Source organism: Passer montanus, unplaced genomic scaffold (assembly GCF_014805655.1).
Source record: "Passer montanus isolate IOZ18808 unplaced genomic scaffold, ASM1480565v1 scaffold75, whole genome shotgun sequence".
NCBI lineage: Eukaryota > Metazoa > Chordata > Aves > Passeriformes > Passeridae > Passer > Passer montanus.
Window position 1 is genome coordinate 500844 of NW_024372702.1, and position 12452 is coordinate 513295.

A 12452-nucleotide genomic window follows, 5' to 3' on the forward strand; every position below is an offset into this window, starting at 1 on the left:
GCTGACAGCATTATTTCATTTGTCTGTGGGCTCTGTTTCACTACTGATGCCAGCTGAATTATGGCAGTACTGCTGCCACCAAGATGAGCAGAGTTGAATCAAGCTGCTGATTTAGCTGAAAAATAACCTTGAAAGAAAAAAAGCAAAGTTTCCAACTACTTCCTTTGACGTGTTGTGGTCATCACCTCTGACATGGGGGAGGTGCTGGGAGTGGGACACCAGGATGCGGAGCAGAGTGGAAGTGCATCTTTTGGCAGTGACTTCCTCTGACATCTGTTAAAGCCCACTGAAAGCTATTCCAAGAACCAAGTTTTCTGTCCTCTTGCATTGAAATGGACCCTGAAGAATATGCTCTCTGTGTAGCCAGGCAGTTTTAAATATCCTAGCAGCAATTAGAGCGAGTAACTGCATCATGTAATATTTAGATGTGATAAACTGACTTGAATGTTCTCCGTTTCTTATATTGTGGCATTTATAGCTGGAGCCACTAAGAGGAACTTTAAAATCACATTTGTTTTAAGAGTTGGGGATTTTACATTATGTAAATTTTATACTCACACATGCACATTTTTTATAATCATTGAATATTCAAGACTAAAATGGAACAGAGCTTTTGTAGTGAGACAAAGCTACTTTTGTGATCAACTTGACTTAATTACTCACAAGTCCTTTTCATCAGCACTCATGCAAATTAACAGTTTTTAGCTCCTGAAATTGCTAAAGGAATGTTTAGGAAATGGTTGGAGTTTATACAGTCTTTTTCTGCTACCAAACCATCATCATACCAGAGTTAATGAGCCTGTTTTGTCTTTGAAAGAGAAGTATAATTCCCGTAAGGGCTGCAGTGCAAACTCAGATGTTTCATTCTGAAGGAAAGTTGTGTTTATAAATCTGCCGCTTTAGCAATCCTACTGTATATACAACCCCTCTCCTTGGATTGAAGCCTGAGGGAAAATGCCAGATAGTTGGGACTTGCAACATTTACTGCAGATCTGCCTTAAAGTAGTGCTTCATGCTCCAGGTTTTCAGGACTGACTTTGCCCATGCACTGATTTGAGAATTTCCTGATAAGGGGCATTTGTACCTACCTCTCTGCTCAGTAACCCAGCAGGCAGCATTTGCTCTCACTGCTGGATTAGTTTGCTGGTGGTCAGCTGAACTGCAATAGGTGGAAATCCTATGACCATGAAAGGTAAGAGGCTGGGATTTGGAGGAACAGGGTGTACTGGCAATTGGGACTTCTCTGGTGCAGCTGTGTGATTTTTCAAATAAGCTCCCTTCATTTTCCTACTGTCTGGCCCACTTGTTGATGGGGAAAAAAATTGAAATATAAAATCAGCAAGTGTTGATAAATTGATCTAATATCTGCCTGACTCTGCAACAGCCTGAAACAAAACCTCTGGAAGGGATGAATTGTGTCTTTTCACTCTGTATGGGCTTGTTAATCTTGAAACTCATGGGGGGCAAAATGGAAATGCATTTATGTCTATTAACTCCAAACTGTCTCCTCCCAAGGCAGAGAGACCTGTTCCCTTCCCAGGGACTGTAACCTCTCCCAGAGCCCATAGGCTGCAAATGCAGAAAGTCGAATGCCCAGAGCTGATGCCTGATGTCCACTCCCTGCACTGGCAGAGTGGGTAGGTGAGGAATGGCAAGTGGCCTGTGTTTCCTCATCTAATCCAGTGAGACCTTTGAGGTGTCAAAACAAGAGGCAAGCTGTTACATAATTTCCAGGCTGCTGCAGTGGAGAGCCAGTGGAGGCGGCAAGTCCTGACTCAGAATTAGAGCCAGCTTTTTGTTTGTGCGCGAACTGCAGAAGCTGCAGCGTGCGAGAGCACACATTGCTGAGGTGTCAAGCAAAGTCCAGGCTGCAAGATGATAATAAATAGCTGAAAAGTAAGTGGTGTCAGCAATGAGGCGAGCCTGGGTCCAAACCAAAACTGATTTTATCTTCTGCCTTTAGAGCAGTCAGTAGTGGTGCTGGTGAACCTTCCTGTGGTCAAGTCCCTCTTGCTGTAGGCTCCCCAGCTGTGGCTGCCGTGCTGGGGGGAAACCTGCTCTCCTCCCTCTCCTGTGGGCACCATAAAGCTTTTTTTTTTAGGTCCCCACTGCATGTTTTCCTGGAACTCCAGCCTGGAGAGATTACTCCAGCATCTCTCATGATGTTTGCTCGCTGCTTTGAAAGGCTGCTTTGTAAAGCCTAGCTAACAGCTGAAAAGGCCATGTGGCTGCTTAGCCAAAGAGAAAAATACAAGGGGTGTGATGCATCCTTCCTTGATGCCAGGTTTCTGTGTCTACCTGTTTCACAGCAAGGCAAGGAAATAATTGTGTAGGCTATTGCAGTGATGGTTACTGCTGGATACAGGCAGCACCAGCTTTTCTCTGGCCAAGTGCTGTCTTGTGCCTGCACAAGGAACAGAATTCACACTTGTGTGATTTGCAGAGCTCAGCTGTGTGTCTGCAGTACTCTTTTGGGTCCAGCTGGTCTTTATTATTGTATTTGTCTCCTCATTGGCTGGGAACCTCTGTTCGTGCAGGTCTGCTAATTATTTCTGCTTCATCTGGCACTTTCTAGAGCAGCTTTCATGGAGACTCCATAGCAACTGCCCAGGTTTGTTATCATGGATGGAATCTCCCAGCAGCTCAGCCCTGCTGTCGAGCAGAGGACCTAGTCCTGGCTGGGAGCAGGGACACCTCATTTCAGGCCCTGCTCTCATGGACTCTCTAGATGTGTGTGAATCCTTCCAAAGGGAGCCAAGTTGCTCCCACTCAAAGCATGATCAGGGAGCCATGGCCTGGCTGAGCAGGATCCCTCCTGGAGCAGTGACAATCAGGGTGAAGTCAGGGGCCCTGGCTGTGGGATTTTCCGAGAGCTCTGCCTGCCTTGCTGTGGTCTAGATTATAACAGTGCTGCCTTCTTGGTCTGCTCTCCTTCTTACCCTCCCTGCCTCACTTTTATCTCTTCAAGTGGGCTTTCTCTTTTATCTGTTGTGAGCAAAACCAGCTCTAGGAAGAGTCATTTTAGGATGTGATTTCGTATTTATCTTGCAGTTTCTCCTCTGTGTGGGATCGAGGTGATCTCTCTGCTTGTCAGTATTTCCCCTCTTGTTAGAGAAAAAAGGATGGGGGTGGGAGGGTACTCTAGATATGAGATGCTGCAGCTCACACAAATTTGTATTTTATGAAACACTGCCCAGAATTAGGTAGGTGTTTGTGTGCAGCTGGAAATAACTTTGTAGAAAGTACTTGCCAAGTAAGTTTGGGTGATGATTTTTTTTCTCAAATTAACATCAGATTATCCATAAAGCAATGGCTCTGTGCTTGTAGAACCTGTAGAAGCGTGGTTTAGCACTAGAACACAAAGCCTCAGTGGCCTATGAAACAGGGTGCATTTAAGAAATGGTGTAGTGTTCTGCAGAAAATTTTTTCCACCCAGCAAAATGAGGTCAATTAATTTGAGTATGTTCTGGATCAGTTCACTTCTGTTTCAAGCCTATGTTGTTTGATGAACTAATACTAATATGTTAATTTGAAGGTGGCTTTTAAAAAGCATAATAGCCATGTTTGGCTTGGAGACTTTAAGGGAAAGCAGAATTTATCCATAATTAAATGGATGTTTGTGTAAACCTATTTCCCTCAAAGGTAATGACTTATTTGTTATTAGCAGGGGAATTAAATTGTACCTTGCTGTACTGCAGACATGGCATTCAGGCAAGATGTGAAGTTGCCTGTGATGGCTTGAGCCTCCTTGCTGTTTTCTGTGGAGTTGCAGCCAAAGCTACTCAGTTGTTTTCCACCAGCCTTCTGCTCGCATATAGCACTCACAGCAGAGCAAGCTGTGCTGGTGGCATGGCTGTCACCCCAAAATCCTTCCTGTTGGCTCTGTCTGGAGGCTGGCCCCACACCCATGCTGCTGAGTGAGTGCTTCTGACAGGCAGCATCTGATTTGCCTCAGGCACAGTCCGATGGGTACCATTTTGCCCAGGGGGTACTGGGCACAGGAAGGGTCCCCACTGGGAATGCCCAGCTCCTGCAACGGGGGGAGGGAGGGAGAAGGTGCTGGGCACTGCTGGTTTCAGAGAGGAGCCCCCCAGCTGTTGTGCCTGCAACAGGTTTCATCCCCTGGGAGGATGGTGGGACTGGTATTACTCCATTGGGCACGCATGGAGAAATTTGCCTCAATTTTTCTAACAGGGAAGGGAAAGAGGAAAATATCTGTGCCAGAAAAAAGGAAGGAATTATCAGGAAAGTGTGTGGGTTTTATAAGGTGGTGGCTGACTGCCTTCAAAATTTTTTTTATTCCCAATGGTTTGAATATAACTTACTTTAAAGAGTAGCAAACACAGACGTGTCGTGAGAGGATCTTTACTGAGGAACAAATGAAAAGCAATTCTTTTCACTTTTAATCCTGTCTTTAAAAACTTAGGGCATTAAAAAATTTACTTAAGAGCTTTCTTTTAGCTGCCCTTCTTACTGGTGTATCTGAGTCAGCTATTTTGGTTTTCTGCTCTGAGAAAAAGGGTCAGCCTGTGGGATTTCACAAGGTCACTTCTATCTGCTGCAAAACATCTCTCTCCAGATTTCTCAACTGCTCTTATGTGTTTTAAAGTTGGGACTTTGTTGCTCTGCACAGCAGAGTAGCAAAGAGTAAAGGCAGGTTTGCACCTCCCACAATGAGCAGGTAGCATCCCGTGGTGCCCCAACAGCAGGGTGAGGAAAACACCCTGGGCAACCAGGAAGAGCTCATTTGAGGAGGGAAGGGAATCCCTGCTTCCCCAAGATCCCATCCCTGTTCTGCTCTAACTGCAGAGATGGAAGGTGGCACCTGAACTTTTTCAAATAAATGTACCTTTCAAGCTTACTCGGTATGAGTCTTTATCTGGTCTTGCTTTAAATAGAAGATTTATTTTTCCTCTTAGCTCTGTGCTTCTGGGGATGCAGCAGCAAAATGGGACTTGTAATCTAGACAAGGTCTGATAGAGACCTCCACTGCAGCTGCATTGAATGGCTTGTATTGATTTGTCAGCAGAGCCTGTAGGGTTTGTTAATGACAATTTGCCTGTCTGGCTTGCTCTGAGGGATTAATGTTTGGATTGAATCAATTCCTCAGCCTGTGACTTCTCGCAGGAAAGATGGAGAAATAACATTTCCAGATATTTTTAGGATGGGGAGAAGGGAAATGAAGTGTGGTTAATTTTTTTTAAAGTCTCTTCCACAGGAAAAATCTGAGGATAAGTGAAAAGTCTGCAGTAACTACAGTAACTATATAGCCCTAATCTCTTTGTTAAGGAAACCTTTAGAGGGAGATTATGCAATCTCTTTAGCACATGGAGTTGCTATAATCCATTCATAGGAGCATTATACATTTGTTACCATGGAGTAATGATTAATATATCTATTTTGCAATAGATATAGCTGTGCTGTCCATTAGCATGTACAAATGTGTTCTTTGGTTGATGACAAAAGAAAAAAATATCCCTGGAAGTAAAAAAAATATCAATAATATTAACTTTTAGGCAAAGTATCTGGAAAATTGTATCTGAAGTTGGAAACATATATAAAATGAAATCTAACATTCTACAGCAGATAGAGAAGGAATTAATATTTCTTGAGAGAAACACAAGAAAATGAGCATCGCATCCTCATATGTGTATATATATATATACACACAACTTTATATTACAAATTAGTTTAAAATAATACAGTATTAAAGAACAGCTGTAAATTTCCCCTGCAGTATATGAGAACTAATTGCCTTGGGCTACAGGTTGAAAAATAAAGAAATTAAGTACTTTTATTAATGAACTGAAAGCCTTTGGAAGGATTAAAGTGCCATATCACTCCAACATTATCTATTGTTCAAGAAGAAAAATATTTATAGTGTAAGTGGGTTTCACTTTTTTCCCCTTATGTTTTCTTCATTACAGATTTCTTTCTCCCTCCTTTTTTATGCTGTTGGTTTTTCCTGGAATGTTTTTTTGTTGTTGTCCAGAGCATGATATGTGTAGTCATTTATTTCTGTTGAACAAATCTAAAACTTGCATGGACATCCTAACAACTTAATATTTCCCTCCAAAGGGAAAAATTTCCCATATTTCTGTGAGAGGATCTTCATAAAACAGTCACCTTCCACTGTTGCTAACATTTGGAAATGTTGTAGTTTTTTTTCCCATATTTCTGCTAGAGGATTTTCATAAAACAGTCACCTTCCACTATTGCTAACATTTGGAAATGTTGTAGTTTTTTTTCATTGTGTGAACATATTCATCCAGCTTGCTAATTCCTGTTGTCATTGCTCATGTGAAAAATATCTCCCACCCTGAGAATGTCACGAAGCAATGTTTTCTCCTTTTTATACCCAGATTTGTGTTAGCTCCTTGTTGAAGGGAGGATGCAGAAACATGCTGCTCCCTTGGCTTGGGGTGTTTCCACAGATGCCTGTCTCCGTGTCAGGGCTGAGCCAGGCTGGTGTGTGGTTCCAGGAGGCAGGTTTACAATGCAGAGCAGCAGCACCAGGGCAGGATGCACTATGGCAGCTCACAAGGAGGCTGTGGTGGTGTCCAGGCAGTGAGGTAACAGCAGTGTCCACTGGGAGTGGAAAGAGATGTACCACGCTCCTTGGCTGATGGAAGGTTCAAAAGTGCAGCCTTGACCTGGTTCCCATTAAAACCAGAAACTGAACAGTGGGGGACTCATCTCTGACTGTTGTGGGCTGCCCTGATACTGAATCCTTTCAGACAGGCAGAAGGCCTATATTCTCTATCAGTATGATCTCTGTACCTTTTTTAGAATGCAGAAATAGTGTGTTATGTGGTGATTGCAGTGCCTTTCTCTAGCATTCTCAAAGCTTTTCAGAATAACTGATTCACCTGGTGCTGTTGGGAGAACAAAAAGATAGGTGTTGTTTTTGCATCATTCTTACGTTTGGAAAAGTGGGAACAAAAAGCTAAGCAGGTATTTGGATGTCTTGAAGTGCAAACAGGCATATTGATATCTTGATCTGTTTGGTCTGTGAGAGTTAAGTTTATCTAGAAAGACCTGGTCCTGCTAGTTCTGCTGCAGCTTGACACTGCACGCTGAGATGATCCAGCTTCTCAATACAAAAAGAATGGCCTCATGGAAAGACAATAGGTAAGAATAGAGAAGTAGATGTTAGGGAGCTGAGCTTGGCCTACTGTGCACACAAGCAATGAGCAAGTGCAAAAAGAAGAAGAGAGTGGGACATTTTCATAGCATTTGACTCTTTGATTGCCTCTATCATGTAATTGAGTTATAGCGTATGTGGGTGCACCATTATGGTAAGAACCACTTTATTTTCTTGACTTCCTCCTTGTGACCCTTCCCATTTCTGGGAGATGTTTCAGCTGCTGTGTCTGTTGCATTCCCATGTCTAGCTGAACAAGAGGGGGTTAAGGAATGTCTAGCACTCACACAGAGACCAGTGCTAGAAGGAGGTACTGCAACATGACTAATCTTAAGATTAATGCATGCAAAGTGGGTAGTTTCTGACAAAAATGCATTCTTCCATGTTCATTATAGATAAATAAAAGGCAAATGCATGTCTCTCTTTTCTCTTGGCAGAACCAGCTCCTTGCGAAAGGCTTGCTGTTTATGGAGGAGAAGGTCAAGCTGTGTGAAGGTAAGTATAGTAGGAAACCTGTTTTGGAAGGGAGTTGTGCTTTGATGTCTGCTCAAATGAGATGATTTGCATGTCTGGAAAGTGTACAGCCCTGTCTCTTCTGTCCTGGGGTGTCACACAGCCCCTCAGGAGCCCTTGTGAGGCTGAAGGGAGGGTGGGCTGTTGGAATAGCCCCAGAGCCACCATGCTCCCCCCAGCCATAACTGCACCACAAAAGCAGCAGCGTGGGTCTCGTGTGGCAGCTGAACCTGGGCCCATGGCAGTTCTGGTCTGGACATGGATCCTGTTGCAAAACTGCTTGGAGCTGCCTTCTGCCTTTCACTTCTCAATGTGATTTGCAGCTTGATGTAAGTATAATTTTGGTTTCTCTGGCATGCCTTTGAGAGCTGAACTATCAAGCTTTGTGTAAGTTTAAAGAAAAGAACAGTCTTTTGAAATCCTTCAGGAAAGAAGTTGATCACACATGGAGTTGTGTTCAAAATACTGCTGCAGAGCCTGTGGGCCGGGGCAAGTGTGGTGTGGCCACTCAGTGCTGGAGTGTGGAGAGCTGCTCACATTTAGTAACTGTTTGCTCAAGCGAAGCCAGCACATCTTTATTCAAAACCAAGCTGCTGTTTGGTTTGACCCAGTTTTCTAGCCTGCAGGGAAGATCTCTTGCTAATCACCAGTGTGTTGTATGTGGGTCATTAAATGCCAATAGGTGCTTATAATCTCACGTCATTGCTGGGCCTGGATTCCTCTGCACCAGTCTTCACCAAGTGACTTCACCCAGCTGGCAGGCTGTAGGATTTGGGCCCCAAAGGAGTTAAGGGGTTGCCAGCCTCCTTCTTGGGGTGTGCTTCTTCAGCATTGGTCCTGTGAGGGAGGTAAAAAGTCAGACTCCTGCATTTTCCAAATGTGGGTACCTGCCTTGCCACTGCCAGCTCTTCAGAATGAATGCTGCACAGCTTACCAGAGACTTTGGTTTCTGTATTCATATAAAACTATTCCAGGATCTGCTTTAGCATTATGAGAATTGAGTTTGAGTGTGTAATAAGCTGAGAACTGCCCAAGATTAATTTGCAGATGCTCAGATAGTTTGAGTCAGATGAACTTTCCCAGGCAGACAGCAAAACACCTTCTTATGCCTCATTTTTCTGTCCCTAGCTTGAAGTGACACTTGGAGCCACTTTGCTGTGCAGTCTGGCATCGCTGCAGGAGATGACTCATGGGCACCTTTCTTTATAATGTGTGGGCTTGTTGCAGGTCTTGTGGTCACAGCAATGAGGATTTCTTGTACATGCTTCTTGGTTAGTTCTGTCTTCCTGGAAAACTTACACTGCCCTTGCACCCAGACAGAGTGGCTGCAGGGCATGGCAATGTTTCATCTGTGTCTATTTTTCAATCACACCCTCTTTAACGTGATTTTTCTTTATACAATCTGTCAGAATCTCTTTCAATGCCTGCAGGATTTATGATTTCTTGAAGAAACAAACCACTCCTACTTCCCCTTCAGAAGGAGAAGTGATCTCTGACATTTCATTGTGTCTCCAGACAGCAAAGCATTGTAGTCCTGGGTAGGAGGCAGAGGAGGGAAAAATTTAAACATTCAATTAATCTGTTTCCTGTTGTCTTTTTCGCTTGGACTTGGCTGTTGTGGTAATGGGTACCTGTTGTGGGGGTTTTGGGTAGTTTCTTGTCTGCCTGCAGTTCCAATTTTGAAGCCATAGTCATACCTGACACAGTGAAGCATCTCTGAAATTTTCTGTGGTTGCTAGTGGGCTGGCTCTCTGCTCAAAGGGAAATGTCTGCAGGATCTAGTCCTGCTGGCTCTCTGCTCTCTGGCTGTGTCCTAAGCGGCACAACCCATGGGCAAGCAGAGTGAAAATCGTCTGTGTGGAAGTCTGCAGAGGAAAGCACTTCAGTACAGAGTGATAAGGGTCCTTTGCATTGCAATTTTACATGTATTCCAGTTCCTCATGTAGGGCCTTTAGTGACCTTGAGGATGAGCCTTCAAACCTGTCTTGAGTGACTGTCTTCCATTACTGCTCCTTGAGTCTAGAATGCTTCTGAGCTCCTGAGAGGTATTCTGTAAAATTCTTTTGTCAGAAACTTGTGGTTTTAACCCTGAGTCTGTTTGCACCTGAGATTTCCAGGGATCGCTCTAAAACTTGAAATAAACATTGCAAGCCCTAAGCTAAAATACCTAGAGGCTTTGGGCCCAGAGTGCACCAGTCTGTAAGTCAAACCTATGAGCATAATTTGATCATGATTGTATTCCTGTTATGTGAATCCCAAGATTCATAGCTTCGTCTGCCTTGGTTTTAAATATCCAGTTACATTTGGGGATGTTTGTTTGAATTAGAGTCATATAAGGGTTGGACACAAGTGGATTTCATTTGGGAACCTTCACAAGTGCCTCATTTGTCATTAGTGCATTTGTTGGGATTCCTGACAGATACCTGACTGCTGCTTGGTACTGAGTGGGTGCTGGAGGGGGCTCAGCTCTTCTAAATGCTCTCCCTGACTCAGCTGCATGATCAGTTCGATGGTCAGCTGATGTTGGCTGTGACCTGCTGGTTCTCAGATTCAGCTGGTTTTGTGTGGCCTCTCCCCTGCTAGCTGAGCATGTTAACTGAGCTGTGCAATTGCACAATTCTGTGCTGTGGAGTTAAAGCCTCTGGTTCAAGAGGGGCTTCACTCTTTTGTTGGAATTGGTCTCGTGTTTTGCACAGAATGAACAGTGGTCACAGCCTTGTGTCTCTGTCTGTTAAGGGGAAATTTAGCTGGGTGATGTCCAGTTTTGGGCAGAAAGTGCAGAAATGAAGTTTCTTGCTTGGGGAATTAGAGAGTACTTGGAAAATCCAGCTTGCTTTTAGGGTCCCTGTCATTAAAGCTCTTGCTCCGATCTCTGTTTTCCTAGGTGAGGATCGCATTGATGTCCTGTCTGAGATCTGGGATCACTATTTTACAGAGACTCTTCCTACACTCCAGGCAATATTCTACCCAGTCCAGGTAATCCTAATTACAGTTCAGTCAGGTGAAGCAATGTGACTGCAATGCCTGCTAATGGCAAGTGGTAATTCTCTGCCAGCAGCACTGTTTGGCCAGTGGCTAAATACACATCAAAACTAAACTAAATCTTGGAGGAAGTAGAGTTTCTCCAAGTATTAACTATAAGAAGGACTGCTAAAATCTACTGGACAAGCATGGTGGTTTGGGCTGAATTTATTCCCAGTTGTCTACTCTCTGTGCTTAGCTAAGCTTGCACACTGAAGCTGCTGGGCTATACCTCATCAATACTGAAGCTCTGGGCTATTCGTATTTATTATTCCTTCTTTTTTAAATAGCTGTGACTGTTGGTGCAGATGACAACACTGACAGCTTGTCTTAGAGGTATAAATCTGAAGACTAGATGAGGAGAAAATGTGTTTAACTCAGCCTAATGACTTTTGAAGGGCTTGTATCCCATTTATGCCTTTGGGAAATCCTCGGTTGGGTTTTTGAAGCTTCAATAAGGGGACGTGTAAGTCTATGGATAGAGGAAGAATGAACACTTCATGTGAAACCTTTTACGCTGGGTATTTTGAATCCCATTAGAAGTGTTGAGCTGTATCATTTTTTAATGTAGTTTTACTCCGAGTTTCTATATGAGCAGTCTAATTACCTCCCCAGCCTATTTTGACTTTTCTGCCATCAGAGAAAAAGAAAAATGTACCTCCTGTGGAGAATGACGTTCTTGCAAATGCTAGCCTCCTCCCGTTGACTTTTGCCTCTTCTGGAGGACATAATTTCCAGAGCCTTTTAAAATTATTTTTCCATTGTATTGTTTGAAAGGCAGCAGGTAAAGCTCAAAGCTTGCCCTTTTCCTTTAATCCTATTAAAGCTGGCATTTCCTAAAAGAGAAAAGACTTCTGCAAAGACAGACACTAACCTTTCCACTGTGTTTATTTTTGTTCTTTCCGTGCTGCAGATGCTTGAAGGTAGGTGTTTGGCAGGTAAAACTGTGCAGCTATAGTACCCCTCCCTTTCTCTCCTTTTGCAGCTAACTCTCAGTGAGGGGGTGACCTATTTAAGCAGGGGTTTGTCTGCACTGCAGCTGCCTGTGTACTGTGGAAGCAGTTGAGCTGACTGTGTCCTACCCACTGATGGTAATAATTCTGCCACTTACCAGAAAAATGTACTGCCCTGCTATTAAATGTCTGTGATGAGAAATGGGACAGGAGTTACAACACTGTGGATAAAGCTTTTGGAAGTAACTTAGTGGTGAAAGGATGACTATGAGATGTTGAGATTCTTTGAAAGCATAATTGTTTTTCTGTATTTGTCCTGTTGCAATATCTGAGTCATTCAAAATGTATCAGCAAAGCTGTAAAGTTTGGGAAGTATTGCCACTTTCTGAATGAGGAACTGAAAGGTGAACAGACAGGATATTTAAAGCTTTGTAGGCACCTAAGTATTACACTAATGTATGGATTAAACTGCCTAAATACATCCAAGAATTTAACTCAGAGTAAGCTGCTCTAGGCTGCCACAAAGAGTTGCTGGTGCAGCAAGAAATAGAAATTGCTCTTATGCCAGGCCAGTGTCCCAATAACAAGATTGGGCTTTTCCTAGAAATAGGGAACTGTATGTAACCACTTATGTGGTGTGTTACAACATGTGAGGAGATCTCATCCAGCGAGTGCCTTCCATCACACTGCACTTCTTTGTACACTGCTCTGGTAGATGGGAAAGTCAATTTGTTCTTGATTCTCTGTCCTTTCCTGCAAATACCAGCAGGATTATTTGGTTGTGCTCTTCTGTGATCCCAGCAATTACCTGTTCAGAATGA

General features: G+C 43.4%; 1 protein-coding gene across 5 annotated transcripts in view; it reads left to right on the top strand.

Annotated features, from left to right (window-relative positions):
* The window catches only part of PRR5L (proline rich 5 like), a 42575-nt gene that overhangs the window by 20229 nt on the left and 9894 nt on the right, over positions 1-12452 (top strand). For all 5 annotated transcript variants that reach the window (XM_039730979.1, XM_039730976.1, XM_039730978.1 and 2 more), the window contains 2 exons: positions 7582-7639; positions 10542-10633. In XM_039730979.1, the coding sequence (XP_039586913.1) occupies positions 7582-7639; positions 10542-10633 (150 nt within the window). The remainder of the gene's footprint in view (positions 1-7581; positions 7640-10541; positions 10634-12452) is intronic.